Source organism: Parasteatoda tepidariorum, chromosome X1, assembly GCF_043381705.1.
Source record: "Parasteatoda tepidariorum isolate YZ-2023 chromosome X1, CAS_Ptep_4.0, whole genome shotgun sequence".
Classification (NCBI taxonomy): Eukaryota; Metazoa; Arthropoda; class Arachnida; order Araneae; family Theridiidae; genus Parasteatoda; species Parasteatoda tepidariorum.
Window position 1 is genome coordinate 72,078,012 of NC_092214.1, and position 18,993 is coordinate 72,097,004.

The following is an 18,993-nucleotide window of genomic DNA, read 5'->3' on the forward strand; positions in this document are numbered from 1 at the left end:
TTTTATTTTAATACTCAAAAGGATAAAACAAATAAAAAAGAAAATATTACATACCATAAACTGTTATAAATACAATAAAACATAATTCTGATATTTGAAAATAATGAAATTTCAGAAACACTAATGAAATCTCCAACAAGATTCAAATAATTCTTTATGAAAATAGGAATACATATCAAATAATACATTTGATTGTGACTCAGTTTTCGAAAAAAGTTGAGGAAAGTTTGCAACATTATTAAATATCAGTAATGCTCCGGATTATTCAGGGCAATTTATTTTGTATTTATTGATAATCATCGATTGTGTTCTGTAGTGTATTGTGGCATACTCAATGACAGATCAATTATTCTAGAGTCTTGTGTCACTTGAATTTCTAAAAACAAGAAAATAAATATACCACAAAATATTTTTAGTTTTAAAATTAACATAACTGTTTGAGTTGAAGACAGACTAAATTATATTTTTGCAAAATTTGTCCAATATAATAAGTATAATAATTTTTGACTAAATCAACTTTGAAATAATAAAAATAATATAATTTACAAATTCCGAAATAAAAAACATCTTCAAAAATCGGACTGTGTAAAAATTCCTAAATGAAAACATAAATTATATTTCTTCAGTAAATTCCAATGCAAAAAATAAATAAATAAATTAAAAAATCGAAATTTATTTATAATTATAATATTTATTTATTTTTGATAAACTTCTTTAAGCAGAAAATGTTAAAACTACAGCCGTGATCTATTTTCTTTCTTATTTAATCTTTAAATATCAGAGACAATTCTGCCTGATCTGACTAAATGTACAATTATAGATAATTTTGCACCATCTTATTATGTATTTAATGTATCATATTGATAAATACGTAAAAAATAAATAATTTGGCTTCAAATCTAATCTCACATGCGCTGTAGGATTTGATTTGGTTGCGTCAGTTAATTCATTCTGAATTCGACACACAATCAATTTAACAAAAAAATTAAGAATGATTGAGTTGATTTTATTTGCATTTGACATACTGTTGATTTTATTTGCATTTGACTACTAACTTAAAAAATCCTGAAATAATTTTAAGAATAAAACGTTAAATTTTGTTTTCAAGTTTTAGTTTTTGATTTCCTTAAATCAAAAATTTAAGTGAAAAAAGAAAGATTTATTAGTTCCACCAGACAATAGCTGGACAGTATATATATTTATATATACATATATGTATACATACATATATACATATATATATATACATATATATATATATACACACATANTATTATATATATAACTGGTTATATATTATATATATTATATACAAACTGGTGCATTAACCTTCTAGTGGAAGGCCGCATTCATAAAGGTTTTTTTTAAAACACTTTTGAGTTTTCTTATAGTTTGAACTACTAAGTGAATACGATAAAGTTATTATCTTAAAAGTTCTTCTAGCACAGAATCTTTTTCCAATTGCTGATGTGTGCACATTATACACATATATATATACAGGGTGTCCCGTAAATGTCGCGACAAACTTCTTTGAGGATAGGGCATGTCATAAGAATTTCCTAGGAAACCATGACCAGAAATGTGATCTCACGCTGCTAGGGGTGATTTCCTATTGTTGACATGTTGTCCGTGTGCCTTTAAACTTGGACTATTTTTCAAAAATATTTTCATTTTATGTTACTATATATTTTATTTTATAACTGTCGTTGAACAGCCAACCCTATTTTTTGGGTTTACGACTTCTAAAGTTTAACTCCATAGCCTTGCAATTTTGAACCCAATCCAAAAGTCAAAAGAATACCTGGACTAAGTATTAGGAGAAATTTGCCTTCGTGGAGGACTTTTTGATGGAACTGACCCACATTTGCGTTACATGTAAAGGGAAACCAACGGTTAGCCTGATGGCAAGGAGACTCTAAACCCATGTTCCGTCTACTACTGAGGATATTTTAAGTCAGCACTGTGGTCAGCGCGAGCCGGACACAGAATTCTTATCGACCAGCTATTGTTGGAATTCGAACCTGGGTTCACCTCATCGGAATGCAAACATTCTATCCCCTGAGTCATCATGGCTCCATGTTACTATTATTTCAATTTTATTTTATAATGGTCGTTGAACAGCCGACCCAATTCTGGGTTTACGACTACTAAAGTATAACTCCGTAGCCTTGTAATTTTGATCCCAATTCAGAAGACAAAGGAGTTCCAAGATCAGTACCCCCAGAGGTTTTGATATGTTATGGGATATGGAGGGCTTAGTGACCCGACATATTGTGACGTGCGCCAGTCACCATTTACTACACGGAAGTCTTCGGCCGGCAGGGATCGAACCCACAATCTCTTTGACATGGGCCCAACCAGGCCTTAGTTATTAGTTGCAATTAGTTATTGTCAAGAGCTCAATTAAAATAGGCTCAAAAATGCTGTTTTATAGTAATTTAATGATTAGGCTAGCTTGTCCAGTTAGTCATCAAATCATTAAATTATGATAAAACAGTGCATGCGGTCTGCATAACTAAGAAGGTTGGGAACTGCTGCACTAAATTATTAACTCATACATTAGCAATATACTTACAGATATGCACAAAAAATTTCAGGTCACTATGCCAAAAGCGCATATATGCTCTTTTGACTTTTGGCATAGGTATTATAGCCATATTTGTTTTAGGTATTATAGCCATAGTACATATTATGTCCAATTATATTGTTGCAACCTTATTTTTATAATAAAATCAATGTATATATGCAAAATAAACAATCCTTAGAATAAGGAATTACATAAGGAATAAGTTGTTTTGTTTTCATATTTTATAAAATTAAAGCATTTTTTTTTAAAATACAGTCAAATCAGGATATCACATACTCAAAGGGAAAAATCAAAAAGTCTGAGACTCTCAAAATTGAATATTTTAGTTGAATTTTAAATAATTTTAAGATTTTAGTTAACATAATAATAACTGTATAACGAGTATTTACTTTTAAAATAATTACTTCAAACGATGTCAATATCTTTGCTTCTTTGTCTGATTTTATATTTTGCAAAAATTCTGTTTCATCTTTTTTTCTAATGATCTTTTAATATTTTAACTTAGTTTAATATTTACAATTCTTCCAATCACAACATACGACTACTTTGCAGCCCACAATAACTACTTCCTCATAAATGTTAATTTCTTTTGAATTCATTACATTAAATTCTTTTTAATCTTATGAGCAGATATTATTATCTAGGCACATATATCTTGCATGTCTACTTCATTACTGATTGATGATTCAAATAACTTCTTGTGGAACATATGAGGCAAATTTAATTAGGGTTCAAGAAATGATTTAAAATTTATTCAAAAACAGCCTTGAAAAACTGGAGTTCAAGAACACATTTTAAATTCTTCAGAAATTTGGAAGAAAAAAAAAGAAAAAGTGACCAAAAAATATTTAGCGAAATCAAAAGTGCATCAAGACTTGACTAAAAAAGCCATTTTATTACTAACATAGACAATGTATTGGGAAATCACTTTTTTTAGTGATATCGAAAAATTTAGGTTATCAAAGTTTGTGATATCAAGGTTTGCATGGTAAAAAAAAGGAGTAAGAGGAAAAAAATTATAAGGTCCACTTTAATAAAAGTTTTAAATAGTGCCTAAAGAATAGATAGAAAAGGTTTTTCCCACTAGCATAAATGACATTAACATTCAAAAGAGGATAGAATTTTGTTAAAAAAGCATTTCATAAATCAGTAGCAGTAAAATCTTAAAAAATCTAAAGCATTTTGACAAATCATCATTTTGATTTTTCATATTTTTCTTATCAGCGAATTTAATAAAATAGCAGCCACCCCTGTGGCAGAATTTTTCAAGCTATCTGCGACGAAAACTTGCAAGCACTAAAATGTTTCTGCAATATACTTTTAATAGTAACTAACATATATGGTACTAATTTAATTTTTAACTACTAATTAACAATGAATAATTACTAATTTAATTTAATAAATAATTAACAAAAGCTCTGCGTTTACAAAAAAAACTTAAATGCATAATAAATAATTGTAATATTGTATAAAAAAAATCGGATTTAAAAACTATTGAGAAATCAATAGCAATAACTTCCAAAAAATGGATAAAATAATTGCCTTAAAAAGTAAATACTTAAATGCACGATTTGAACTTTCCATATTGATCGAAATATATCAAGAAATTTAAAAACCACGTGAAAATCAATATGAATAACTGGCAAAAATACAATCGAAATATTACATCGATGATCGATTTACAATACTATCAGCGTAAATTAAGCGCGTCAAAAAGTGATTGTCTAAATGCATGATTCAAATATTACGTGTAAACTTCTGTAGAAAAGAAAAGGAATTTTTTTTTCTTTTTAAAAGAAAAATCTCTCTGCAAGAACTCTGCAACGCTCTACGATAATATCACCGCGTTTCTGCCATGAGGGGGGGGGGGCAGCCACTATAATTACACTTACTTGTACTGTTTACAAAAATAATAATTACGAGTCCTATAAAGAAAAAAAAAGCTTACCAGGAACAGGGCAGGGCTGCATACGCCGCCTTCTTAAAGCTTCCTCTTTGTTATGCCCACATTGTAACAATAGAAATAATGCCTAATAAAAATATTTTTATTATAAGAGAATGTAAGAACAAAAATTCTTTTTAGATTTAAATTAACATGCATACCTGCTCATCATCTCGAACATGGCCTCCTGTAGGCACAGTACCTATATTACTTCCATTGGTCCCTTTGGGTTGACGGCACTGACGCAAATAATCTTCAACTACAGGTTAGAATTACAATCAAAAATATACATTTCAATTTTTATTAAAATAAACATCATATTAAAATACATATGTGTTAGTTAAAAATTTAAACACTATTCCCCATTGTTCGCTAATAGATTTGCTTAGTGATTTATACATCACCTTCATGTTTTTTTTCTACAGTTTAAATAGCTTTTCACAAAGAAAATTTTTAAAAAAAGCAATATTTCTCAATGATTGCTAACTTAGAGAAAAAGGTTTGTAAGTTTCTTTAACAATGCCACAACGAAGTTTATTTTATGTAGAATAAAATAAAGTTTCAAGCTTCATTTGGTTTTATATTGAAAAGAAATCAAACTTTTGTTACAAAAATTTCAGATGGTAAATTATATTATTACATTTATAAACTTGTTAAGCACTTTTATGTATAGATTTTAGATATATTGATCTTCCCCTTTATTTAAGTAATAGTGCAAAAAAAATTAAATGATTTTTTCCAAGAAATTTTTTATTATGTTATAATTTAATTTACATGTTTGGCCTCCCAATTTCTATTTTTTTAATATTTTTCAGAGTTGAGCAAAACTCCATTTCAACCTTATTTTTTAAGTTTTTTTGTTATTGCTTTTTCATTTTGTTCACACTTCAAGTAATTTATATTCATTTATTTTTTAATTGTAATTTTTGTGATAAGTTTCAATATTACTGACATTTTAATTCAAATTTATCAAAAAACAAATCAGAAAATATCTTTTACATTTTATTTCTTAAAGCTTAATCTTTGCATGGTTTAATAAAACATCTTCTTCATTGTTGTAAATTATTAAAAAAAATATATCTGAATCATGCTAAATTGGAAATTGATAGAAACTTTTTGTTTGCAGTGTCATCTAATTTTTGCTGTATAGTGAATGATAATTACAATTAGTCATTCAGAAAGTAAGCTCAATAGAAAGTGTCACGATGCTATGTTACATTCTCTTCGGCAACTCACAAATGAAAAAATGTGCATATGCAATAGCTCTCCCTTTCTGAGAGATTTCTGCTCACCATGGAACTATTTCCTCGCTTTAGTGGGTTGTAACATTATTCTGGACATACTGTTTTTCAGTATTCTATTGGAATACTTTATTAGAATATAAAGTGTACAAAGAAAAAGTTAAGACACAACGGAAAAGAAATATAACAAATCATGTGAAAATTACAAAATATTACCAATAACAATACAAATAAAACACATAAATAAAGAAATTAAAATTAGAAAAAGGAGCTTTAACGGCTACATATTAAGATTGGATAGAGATAGAATTCCTAGTGTCACCTTCAACTGTACATTAGAGGGAACACGACAAAGAGGACATGTCAAAACTAATTTGGCCTAGGATGATGGAAAAAAGTGAGAAATGAGGTTGGATGGATCAGTTGGAAAAAAGTAAGAGTAACTTCAGCTAGCAGGAAAGAGTGGAGAATAAGACTGAGGACCTTATGTGGGGGTATTACTGGGCATGAAAAGAGAATGATGACAAAAAAAAAAAATTTCAAATTATACTACAACTTTTTATTCTGTAAAACAACACTGTAATGATTTGTTATAACATTGCAAGACCAATAAAGAGAGCTGTTCCAAGCGCATTACAACCACACATAAAAATCTATAATTGCTCTGAATAGTTTGGATCTGGAGTAGGCATGCATATAGTTATGAATAATATAGGAGCCAAAATAATAACCTTATTTTATAACTTATTAACAGTTTTCATCTATAAAAATTGTCATACAAATGGTATATTTTAATCTAAGCGGTTAAAAAAGCCCCCCCCCCTCTCTCTGTAAGCATGTATCTCTCTCTCTATATATATATATATATCCTAGCAACAATGTATCTATCTTTTCTTACATAACTCTTTCGCAATTTTTAAATAAAATTTCCGAAAAAAGAAAATAAACCTTACCATATGACCCTAAAACAACTTATATTTTCTACCTACCTTCTTCATCCGGAAGAGCTGTAGGATCCCATAGTAATCTGTCTTCATTCTCATAAGCTGAAAAATAAATTCAACTTCAGTAAAATTGACTGCAATAAAGTAAATAGACTCTTGCTCACTCAAGACAGCCAATCCTATAGTAATCAAGCTCGTATATATGAAAGTCAAGCATGGATAAATGAAAGTTCAATATTTATAGAATTTGAAAATAGACATAATTACAGTTTGTATAATGTTATAATTATTATTTATTTAAATCTCTTCATTTAGTTATTTAACCTTTTATTTATCTTTAATTTTAAGATATTTATATCCTTTTGTCCAATATATTCAAGTGATATTTTTTACAAAATTTTAATGAAAATAAAATATTTTTACCTATCCAAATTTCACTCCTCTTTTGGAAAAGAATCTTAACTTATTTTATAACTCTCCTTCACTTTTAGGGATCATACCTAAATTTGACTCTCTTCAATTGACTCAAGTATGTGTTATATCTTCGTTCACATGTTATGACATAAAAAAAAAATATATACAAGAATAAATTTAAATAAAATATGTCCAAAAAAATTTCATCATTTATGCTTTCATTTTCTTTATATCTGCAATAAACTAATGAATATATTTTGTTATTTAAAGGCATGAGTAATTTCAGTTGGACACATTCAGTTACTGATTTAAATGTTTCTGTTTATATATGGTTTCTGTCTATATATGGTCAGTCATTTAATTAATTATCACAATTCATTAACTTTTAATTTATTTTGTTCCACCTTATTTTTAAATTTTCATGCTAACAATCTGCTCATTGTCAGCCTCACATAATTTGACTACTGAACCTATTGGGTTTACATACCTTATGTGCAATCACATTTCCTAAACTATCACACTACCCTTCAATTTTTATTAATTTCCTTTAAAATCCTTCAGTCGTTAAATTCTTCTTTGTTCATAACCTTTAAAATTGAATTTATTTATTGTTCTAGCAATATCTGACAATATTAAATTTCCTAATATAATTTACTTAATTATTAGTACCTACTTAATTGTAATATCTGGTGTAATTGTAATAATTGGTGATTATGTTAATAAGAGAGGTTAGGTGTTCATGATAATTTACCTTTACATACCTTGACTCAAATACATTGCATTTCATTCTGGCACTAACTACTTCATTATTTCAATTATTTTAATTTAAAAGCCATAAAAATTTTAACTACTTAAAAGCATGATTTCGAAATGCAAACAATTTCAAATTATGAAATAACAATAATTTTAAAATATAAAATTACAGTAATTTTAAATTAGAAAAATGACTAACGCCCGTATTCACCATTGACCCTAACCCTCAGTCACAGTTCAAAACAGCTTTTATGAGAGCAACTCCAGGTTAGATTCCGAAATTTAATTTCACCGTGTACGTAACTGCGAGTTACTTTAACCCAGAGTTCACTAACTTCAACCTAAAGATATTTTCGGTTAGAGTAACCACGCATGCGCAGTAAACTAGTGTTTGTTTATTTACTTCGTTTTCCTTGTCTGTATTTTGTATATTTCTGTTCTTTTTTGTTTCTAAATTTTAATTGTTTTGAATTTCGATTCTTTTTTTGTATTTTTAACCTGAAGATTTCCCTGGTTTGAGCAACCGCGGATGCAAAGAAGGAGATTTTTTATTTATTTATGTTTTCAAAAATAACACTTTTGATGGTCAGTTGCTTTTTTTATATTCAATGAGGTCAATTTTTTTACTAGATTTAACTATAATTTATTTATATCAATTAAGTGCTAATTAATAAAATGAAAATTAAATAACACTTTTAATGTTCGGTTGCTTTTTTTAAAAGTTCAATGAGATCAATTCTTTTACTACATCAGGGGTGATTGCGAGTCCAAGTCAAAATTTCGGAAAATTTCTTAAATAAAAAAAAAGGTTCAAATCAAAAAATTTAAAAATAATTTAAACAAGTTTTTTTTTCCTTTTTCTCAATATTTCTTAGTTTACCTAAAATATATTTAAAATTTTACACATACCTATATCATTTACACATACCTATGATGACCTGGAGAAGTAATTGAAATTTACAAATATGTCTTTCTTTTTTGAGTTTATGATTATAATAACTATTTACTGATAAAAAATGAATATTAATCTTGAATATAAGATTATAAAGTATCTGGCTCTCTGTTACAAACAAATAAAATAAACTCTGTTTTTAAGTTCCACCTTTGAAAATTTGATTTCCGGAAACTTTTGTGATCAATGATTTTTTGAAACGTCTGAAACTTCGATCTCCGGAAACTTCCAGATCACTGTTGGCGAAAATTCCGGAAATCCGGATTTTTGCCGGAGCACCATCAGCCTTGTTAAAACTACATGAAGTTAAAATGCCAGTCTTCAGTTGTCATTTTTAATATATAACCTGACTACTTTATGACATATGGGGCATATATACAACTGATAAATTCCCATTTACAATTATCTAAATAATTAAATTTTTAAAGGCATGACTTTTCTTAAATTTTAAAAGTTTTGGAATATTTGCTCCCATTATAAAATTTTCCTTTAAAATTTCTTTTATCTCATTCACTATATCTCCGACGGCAATTCTCTCTATCATCGGCAGATGGCAGCACAATAATAGTCATTTATAACTTCTGAATAATATGAATGTGTTGATTTATGCTTATCTGAGCTTAGTAGCTTATTTTATACAATTTAATTTAAAATTTTTAAAAAAGAAAATTCTTCTCAATGGTTTAAGTTATCGATAATATGTTATGCAAGGATGTGGTTGACAAAAAGACAAAAAAGAGGAAGTTTATAACTGTAGCACTAAACGTGCAAAAGAAAAAATGATATGAATTCAATAGCCAATCTGATAATGATTACATAATTATCTATTCAAATAAATATAAATAAATGGTACTTATGTTCTTAAATGAAATCTTGATTAAAATAATTTTTTTTAATAATTTAGATAACTTTGAGTAATCATGCATAGGCACGATTTTATGTATCACATCATTTTTAAAAAAATTTCTTTAATGGTCAAAGGACCTTTGCGGACTTTCTCATCAGTTCTTTATTTTTTTGATGGTCTTTCATTAACATGACTGATCTGTAGACTGCGTTTTGCAGACTTTTGATCATCAGTGTTGGTACGAACGCTGGCCATACTTCTACAACAGATAAAATTTTAAGTATGAAAAAAATTCTTCAGAAAATTATTGAGGGAAAAAAAATGATGATTTTTCAAGAACACGTGCGAAACGCAACTTCTCAGAGCTTCAAATGAAGTTTGGAGAGACAGATTTGCAATGGTAGGGAATTGGTCAATTGAATAGACGAGGGGGGGAAAGAAGAAAGAGCAAAACACGCAGGCATTTGGAATTAGTCATCAAAAGATAAAAGAGTACTGGAGTAGGAGACGGCATTGTTTTACCAAGGTCAACCACTTTTACCCCAGCCTGCAGATTGACCTGTGAAGAAAGGTTTATTGGGGGCTTCAATACTTTCGCTCCGCGAAAAAAAATATTTCAACAAAATATCACTTACTGCATAAAAAAAAATTTTGTGTGGAAATTTATGAAAAAAGAGCGGAAAATATGGAAAAATCTGAAATCCGCAGAAGAATCACATCCCTGGTTACGAAGAAAAAAAAGATAGATTAAAAATATGGATGAGAATGATATTAGCATAATCCCCTTGATCATTGTGTAGAATAAAAGTATTAAATAATTGTGTGAAATAAAAGTATTTTTAATTGAATTTCAGTTACATATCCATAATAATAAAATCTCTAAATTCATAGTAATAAAACTCGGATCCTTTTGCTCATCAATACAAGTCAGTTAGGAAAACGAAACTTAACATCTTTTTCATTTGTCCAGTAAAAGAGGGATTCAAATTTAATTACTCAATGCAATATTTTTTTTCTTCTTTCAATTGAAAAGTTGTTTTAAAAATAGCAACGAAAATTGAAAACAAACACGTACAGTCAAACTATACAAGTTGAAAGATATAAAATTATTGTAAAAATATATTTTGTGGCAAATACCTGGAGCATCATCATATTTTGAAAGACCTTCAGGAACAACAGCTTGATAATCTGAGCCAACTTGGATTGTCTAAAAATAAAATTGAATATAAAGCATTTGTTAATCACATTCTTTACTAGTATAATTTCTGATATTGATAAGAATGATACAACTGAGAAAAATAACAAATAAATTATGCATTATTTTGTTTCAGTGAAGCAAAGGGCAACCATGCTTGCATTTTCAGTTGATTTAATTTCTTATTGAAATTTTCATGTCTACAAAATCTTATATAGTTAACTGCAATGCATTGTGAAAACCATGCTTGCAAGGCAAGAAAGCAAATGGTTTTTATAAAGTTATTAAAATAATGAGAGTAATTCTTAGCAACAAAATTGATACTGACAAGAAATATTTAAAGTCACAAATAGTAAAATTCATTCAAAATCTAAACAAATTTTGATGTCACAAAGGTACACCTTCATGGATAGGACAAATGCAAGTGATAGTAAAAGGAAACTATATAAATAAACAAAGGTTACATCACACTATAGAGATAAACGTATAGTTAAAAAGTAACAATATTAAATTGAGAGTAAAAATAAAAAGAAATTATTTCCAAATTTAGAAAAATTTGGTACAGCAGTCAATATAGAATTGTTGTTTTTGATGAAAAGGAAACTGTCTCAGAAACACAGGTATTACATTTATGAATATTAGGTGAGATGCCATTTTAAATGTTTGTCAATTTTACCTTTCATAAATTCCATCCATAATTAATTAGGGTTTTATAAAAGCTAAATATAATAAATTTTGCTATAATAGATTTAAATCTATAATTATAGCAAACTGTCAAATTGATGTCCAAAAAATAAGTAAAATATTTACAAATAAATGAAAGTAATACTTGTTGAAATTTAACTATTTTACTTTATGATAAAGTATTGTTATTTGAAAATATTCTCTGTATTCTCACCTTTCTATTTTAATGACCTAGTCAAATTTTAAGCTGGCTTGAAATCAGAAAAGAGTGCAACAGGATCACTCTTTCATCAACAATAACAAATAAATATATCTTTCCTTTCCAAGAGCAAATTAGAAACAAAAATTGAATACAGAAATAAAAGCAGTAAAACTTGAAATAAACAAAATTGTTCAAGGCATATATTTAAAACATTTTGATTATAAAATAGCTAAAAGATATATTCATTTAAAAAAATACTTATAATAATTTTTTTGAAAATTGCAGGGTTGCCACAGAAAAAAAATGGACGAAATTGTTGCTTTTAGTAGCCTAAAGCATGAAAATAGCTGCCTAAATAAGAACAAAAATTCATCAAAAATATTACTTAAATTTTGTTAATGACTTAATTGTCATATACCATGATCCATTTAGTCAAATAGGAGGCAAATATGATAATTTTTATATAAACGTTAAGGTTCTAACACAATTTTCCCTTTAATCAATAATTTATCTAGGAAATATCTACAGTCACACCCCGCAATAGCGAACACGGTTTATAGTGAACTCCCAGATATAGTGAACAAAATGTTCGGTCCCATGCCTTGCTATACATAGATAATGTTATTTTTTGTGGATATAGAGAACCAAAAAAGTGAGGAGGTTGGATATAATGAACTTTTTTCTGTCTTCAACTGATCTTTTTTGTAATAATTTTGAAATTTCAACTTAAAAAAAATACATATACCAATTTTCAAAACCATCTATAGAGGGGAATGCAGCGATAAGCATTTTTTCTTGTTTGCTTCTTTTATCTCACTTTCCCCTCCCTAGACAAACAAAGCAGATGTTTCCAACCCAGGCAGACGATGCCCCTATAAAGGTGTCAGTCGGATCAATAAGCATTTTCTGACAGAGGGAATGGGCAATTATTCATTATTGGTCAAAGGGTTGGACACTAATATGTGCTGATAAGGCCCTTATTTCAACTCCTTTTTGCTCTCAGTTCAGTTTAAAAAATCCTGCAAACAAGTGTCTCAAATTTAACTATGGCGAGCAGTAAAGGTAAAACGTTCTCCATTGATGATAAAATGGGCATAATCAGAAAAATTGAATATGGATGCATTTAAGCTGATATTTGCAGGGAACATAAATTATCCAAATCTGCAGTTTGTAACATATGGAAAAATAGGCAATTAATAATTTCTGCTCATGAAAGAAATTTAGATGGCAGAAAGAAGTTGAGAAAAGCAGATCACAAGGATGTTGAAGAAGCATTACTAAAGTGGTTCACCAATCGAAGTATCTGGACAAATGTCGCCGAATTTGCTAAGCGATTTTATGAGACTACTTTTATGTGCTTGAATGGCAAGTTAGACAGGATTAAAAAGCGGAATAACAGAAAGTCAGGAAAAATTATCACAGATTCGGGAAGTTTTTCCTTATCTGATGTTGAGGATTGCTCATCAGCTAAAGATTACTAATTTTTTTTTGTACGCAAGACAAAGAGTAATGAAAAAAAAAACATTTATTTTGCTACTACATAATATTTTTCAGTCATTTATTTGAATATTGTGTAATAAAAGGGAGGAGTTCGGGAACCATTAGTTAAATTGCCTGCGTAACGGATATAGTGAACTCCCGGTTATAGTGAACAGAAATTTCAGTCCCTTGAAGGTTCACTATAGCGGGGTTTGACTGTATATATATATATATATACACACACATATTCTGAAAAGTGATTACTCAAATTCAAAATTCATGCATCGTAATATCGTATTAAAAATTGTTTTTATTTTTAAATCAAGCGAAATTTCGAAGCAATAACTATTGAAAAGGTGACCGAAAAAATTAAATAGACTTACAAAGGAATCTGCAGATAGAATGAATTAAAAAGTGAATACTCAAATTTGCAATTCAAAATTTTCAACATTTTTTATTTTTAAGAAAAAAAAAGTCTCCCAATAGTCTCCTCATCCTCAAAATAGTTGCTTTTTTAGCCTTTTCAGGCAAAGATCACCTCATGCCAAAAATAGTTGCATTTTAGCTGTCTGTGGCAACACTGAAATTGCAAAAAGCACAAATTTGCAATGAAAAAAGTTTCTGTACCAAAAGACAGTGATGTTTTTTAAACAATCAAATTTTATTTTTTTTATTTCTATAGTTTCATTATCGTGACAACAATGAAATATAAAAGGAAAATCAACCAATAAAAAAACTAGATATTGTTTTAAATAGAACACATGCAAAAACAAAATGTCATCAATGTACAAAACCAAGTTGAACTGTGCAAAATGTTGATAGGACTAAATCACATTAGAAAATATTAAAATGACAACTGGTAAAGAAAAAACATCAACAAAAAAAAAAAAAAAAAAAGCCTTTTTTCTGAATAACTGAAGACAAATCGAAAACTATTAAAGAGAAACACAAAATGATAAGCTTAAAAAAGCAGGTACTTCTTCATATTTCTCGAATGAACATATTAAAAAAAGATTTTAATAAGGACTTTAATTCACTATGAATATAGTTTTAGTATGACTCATTTACAGAAAATTACACTATCTGTTTTGTACTTTATACTTTTTAAAGAAAACTAAGAGTTTGGATTAGTTATTTAACAGTTATACAATATAAAAATTGAATGAATAAAATTAATTTTATTTAATCTTATAAGAAACTTCACAATATTTTAACAATAATTACAAAATGATACTTAACACCAGCTTGGGATTTCATGATTATCAAGCATCAAAATACTGGTTAAAAAGAATCAAATACCAGTTACTGAAAAACACAACCGCAAGTAACACTTTTCTGGTCTGGTTTTTCTATCATTTTTTGTTTCTTTCCACATGGTTTTTCAAATTCCGATTTGTTTTTAATACAAGGTTCTTACGATCAGCGAATTTTGAACTGAAGTATTAACCTCTTTTTAACCAAATTGTTTGGTGACAATTCCCTTTTGAAATCATTGTTTTTCCAGCACATTTTACATCGTCAATCATCTTTTCTCCAATAAATAAATTACAATTACATGAGCATTTTGTTTAAAGAATAGGGTTCCACCATATTTCATGAAAAAAATCCCCCGACTTTTCCACGTATATCAGGAAAATTGCAATGAAAATACAGATCATATTTATCTATACCATGTAATTTTTCATCAGAAAACTTTGATTTTATTTGTAATGTCAAATATTAGATTTTGTAATAAAAAAAACATCATTAAATGAGAAGGGAAACATGAAAGTTTCACTAAAATATGAAAATTTTAAAACAAATAATTCTAATAGGTGCTAGGATTATTTAAATCAAATATCACTAACTGATTACTGATACTGACAATTCCAAGACTGGTCATTTTCCAGCTATTATACAGGAATTTTCCAAGTTTTTTTTTTAGAAAAATTTTAACTTTACCCGACTATTCTCTGCTTTTTAGAAACATAATAAAATGTCCTGACAATTCCAGGTTTTCCCTGAAGAAAGATAAAATCATTGATAACAAAACAGATATATAGCAAAAAAACAAAATCTCATTTTTAAAGTTAGCTATTTGATAATTTCAAAAATTGATATAGACATACATCAAATATATCTTAAAATAAATTCAACAGCAATTATATCTTAAAATAAATTGTATTACAATATCAAATAATAATACATTACTCCAACATTTAAATTTAATCCAAAAAAATACATAACAGGACAAAACTAGACACTTAAAAAAAAAAATCATTCAAAACTTTAAAAGATATGCATGCAAATATACATTCTCTCATACAAAATACAAACAAGCAAATGTCACAGAACAAAAAAAAAAAAGAAAAGCGAGAAGAATACAAAGATAATATTTATGTACATACACAAGAGCGAAACACACCGCTCGTCCGCGAATGCTACAAGGAATAAAACCAAAAAATTACAATAGCGAAAAATCCTGCAAAAAAATTTTATTAATTATAAAGACTTGACAATTAATGGAAATTTTAAAGGCAAAACCGAAACGTCTTTGGAAAGTGCCTTGTACATAACTTAGAATTATTACAAAAAAATAGACTATATCAAAAAGTTTAGGGTAGTGTAGTGATTCCATATTTTTTTTTAAGTGAATTATATAAGGAGATAAATTTAACTATTCATTTTTATTAAACCTTCACTAAAAATATGCTACCGCTGTGCAGTCATGCTAAATTAAGCTATAATGAAACTGGTAAGTGGGGAGAAAATTCAACAATAAATAGAAGCAAAGAGAAATGGAAAAGATTGATTGCCCATGGTTTATATCCTTATTTCAAAAAGATTTTTTTTTAGTTTAAATGCTGTTAACAGACGAGACAAAAAAAAAAAGAAATTAAAACTAAAGGATTGCAGCCATGATCGTTCATAACTGTTCACCTCTAAATCTTAGAGAGGAGTATAATTAGGTTTTAAATTAACTCTAATTTAATTTCACTGTTTCATTTATAAAACTACACTAACTTGTAACAACCATTATAGATTAATTAAAATTTTTAAATATATTAACTGATGTTTTTTTTTATAGTTGTGAAAAGTTCATTTCATAAAATTAATTTAGCCATCTCTTTTTATATAATCTTCTTATATCATTAAAACAATAGTCAATTATTTTACGTCTAAAACTGCAGAAATAATTTAAAAGCTAGGTGTGGTATGCAACTCTAAATGTAGAATGTAGCACACCCACAACCAATTTAAGGTGTATATTGTGTAATAATAATATTAATAGCCTCATGAGTTAAATATCAGTTATGTAATTTATGCTTACAAAAAGATCATTAAAAACAAGAGGCTATCTTTTATTTTAAAACCACATAATTACTGAAAATCACTAAAATATATTTGCAAAAACATTCTTTTTTTTCAAAGTAGAAAGTTTCAAATAAATTAGAAAGTATAACAATTATAGATAACCTTTTGAGAATGCAATCTTTAAATTCATTGGGTGATAATTAAAATAATACAGCCTAATTTCCAAACAATATTCCAATATAACCAATACAGCTTTATAATACAGCATTCTCTGCGGTGTCAACCACAGATTTGTTTGTGCCACTATATTGGTTAAAATTAAGTTCTTAAGCTTATTAATTTAAAATATTGTTACTTTATTACTATCTAGATTAATTTTTTATTCTTATCATAAAATAATTTTGTGGAAAAGAAATTTAAAATTACAAAAAAAAATTGTCTAACACAATATATTTTGAACGTAACTCAAGTATATTGTACGTAAAAAAGCATATAACTAATTTCAGTTACACTAAATTACATAGACGTATTTTATTCATAAATGAATTACCTTCCTCCAATCATCATCTGGAGAGTAGTCGTAATCTGTCCCAGTATCAGAAGACTCACTCGCTTGATGAACAGCTGTAAATATTTAATCAAATAAGTTCATTACAATAAATTTAAAATCAGCAATTATAATTTCTGATACACTGTATATCCTATAAAGCAGCAGGATAGTATAAAGAAATTAATGTAAACCAATTTCAATACTTTAAATATTTTCTTATAACATCCCACACAAAAAGTTTATATAAGACATAACATGCAATAAGTATTTGTTTCTTATATAGCAAATTTTAATGTAAAAAAAGAAGAAAAACTCTACAAGGTTGCCATTTTTTGAAAGAAAAAAACATAGCAAAGTACATACGTAAAAACATATCAAGATGCCAACTATCAATGGCAATGATGTTTCTTGGGGAGAAGCTTTAAATAGGTACAAATCAAAAATCCATAAAACATGATTCTAAAATTTTCTTCATTATTTTTGAATGTTTTATATAAGATATAAACTAATCAGTAAAAAATAAAAATTATTTTGGTGGAGAGAGAAAGATATGATTTGTCATAAAATAATCAGGATACATATATCTTTCAGTAATTTTAACCTGTTAATACTGTTAAGTGTAATTCTAGATAGATTGTAACAGTATAATTGGAAATACTTCACTGTAATTGATACTTTTATTATCAATCAAACACATGTTATTCTCCTAAAAAGATAATAACGTCATAAATATAGGTGATTAAAATAATACATAGTGAACAGATTAGAAAGCTTACATCTTAAAAGAGGTCTAGAACAGCTTATTGTTGCATTTTCTTGAAACACTAAGTTCATAAAGTCCTCTATCTTTTCATCAGATGGATTACTTTCAGATTCTGGTGAAGGAAGACTATGAGTAGTAAGACTGTGTGGAGAGTCATGATTTTCTAATGTATGTTCTGGCGAATCGATTGGTGAAGAATCACTTTCATGTTCAGTTGCGTCTTGTCCACCTTCCTCGAAGTCTAAACCTGATTCATATCCATACATGGCAAGCACTTCATTTAAAGGCATTTCACCTTCCTAAAAATTTATAAGTAAAACATTTAAAAAATTATTGTGTCATGCCATCTAAAATGCCTAATTAAAAAAAATAAGATTCCAAGTAAAGAAACAATGATAAATTTCAATATAATTATCATACCCCATAAATTAATCATAAACTTTAATAAAGATAGAGAATGAAAAAAAAAAAGTAAAGCCTGAAAAGAAACAAAATTTCAAGTCATAATACTTTCTTTTGAAGTCAATTTATTTAAATGCAAAATTGAAGCTATAAATATCATTTATGAAAAGAAAGTCACCCTAAGAAAAACTTAAGATTTAATTTTTGAAATTTCTGAAAAGTAAATATAACTTTCAGAATACTTAAGAAAACACATTTTGCTATTGCTATAATACTATGTTAAAATTAAGCAGTATGCTTGTTACTGATTACGAATAGCAGTAATTTAAATGTTGAAAAAATGAAATATATACACATATGGCTGAAGATTTATTACCCAATAATATAGTTAAGAGTCACAGTATATAGTCACAATATAAAATGCAATATATAAACTTAAATACAGGGTTGGCAAGTTTCTGATGCTTAACAGTTATTACCAAATTTTTACAGACAAGTCAAAAATCTTTCTTCAAAATCCAGAACTTAGGTGATATTGAATTTTCATTTTATTTTAACTTATAAAAAGTTATCGTAAATCTTAAAGCATATATATATATATATATATATGCACATTTTAATATATATTTATTTCTATTTAAATGCTTTAAAAACTTCTTCTTAAAAACAGTTAAGAGTTATGAATTATTATGAAGAATAAAAATTATTAAATAATGTGAGTAAAATAGCAATGTCAACTGAGTA

General features: G+C 27.5%; 1 protein-coding gene across 8 annotated transcripts in view; it reads right to left on the reverse strand.

The window, feature by feature from the left end:
- Window positions 1-18,993, reverse strand: part of LOC107453844 (mesoderm induction early response protein 1) — a 43,956-nt gene that overhangs the window by 17,338 nt on the left and 7,625 nt on the right. For 4 of the 8 annotated variants that reach the window (XM_016070814.3, XM_016070812.3, XM_016070817.3 and 1 more), the window contains exons 4-10: window positions 17,861-18,146; window positions 17,085-17,158; window positions 15,628-15,660; window positions 10,818-10,887; window positions 6,760-6,816; window positions 4,691-4,788; window positions 4,536-4,617 (exon numbers count right to left, since the gene is read on the reverse strand). In XM_016070814.3, the coding sequence (XP_015926300.1) occupies window positions 4,536-4,617; window positions 4,691-4,788; window positions 6,760-6,816; window positions 10,818-10,887; window positions 15,628-15,660; window positions 17,085-17,158; window positions 17,861-18,146 (700 nt within the window). The remainder of the gene's footprint in view (window positions 1-4,535; window positions 4,618-4,690; window positions 4,789-6,759; window positions 6,817-10,817; window positions 10,888-15,627; window positions 15,661-17,084; window positions 17,159-17,860; window positions 18,147-18,993) is intronic. The other 4 variants (XM_016070815.3, XM_016070816.3, XM_071187780.1 and 1 more) reach the window with 1 other exon arrangement.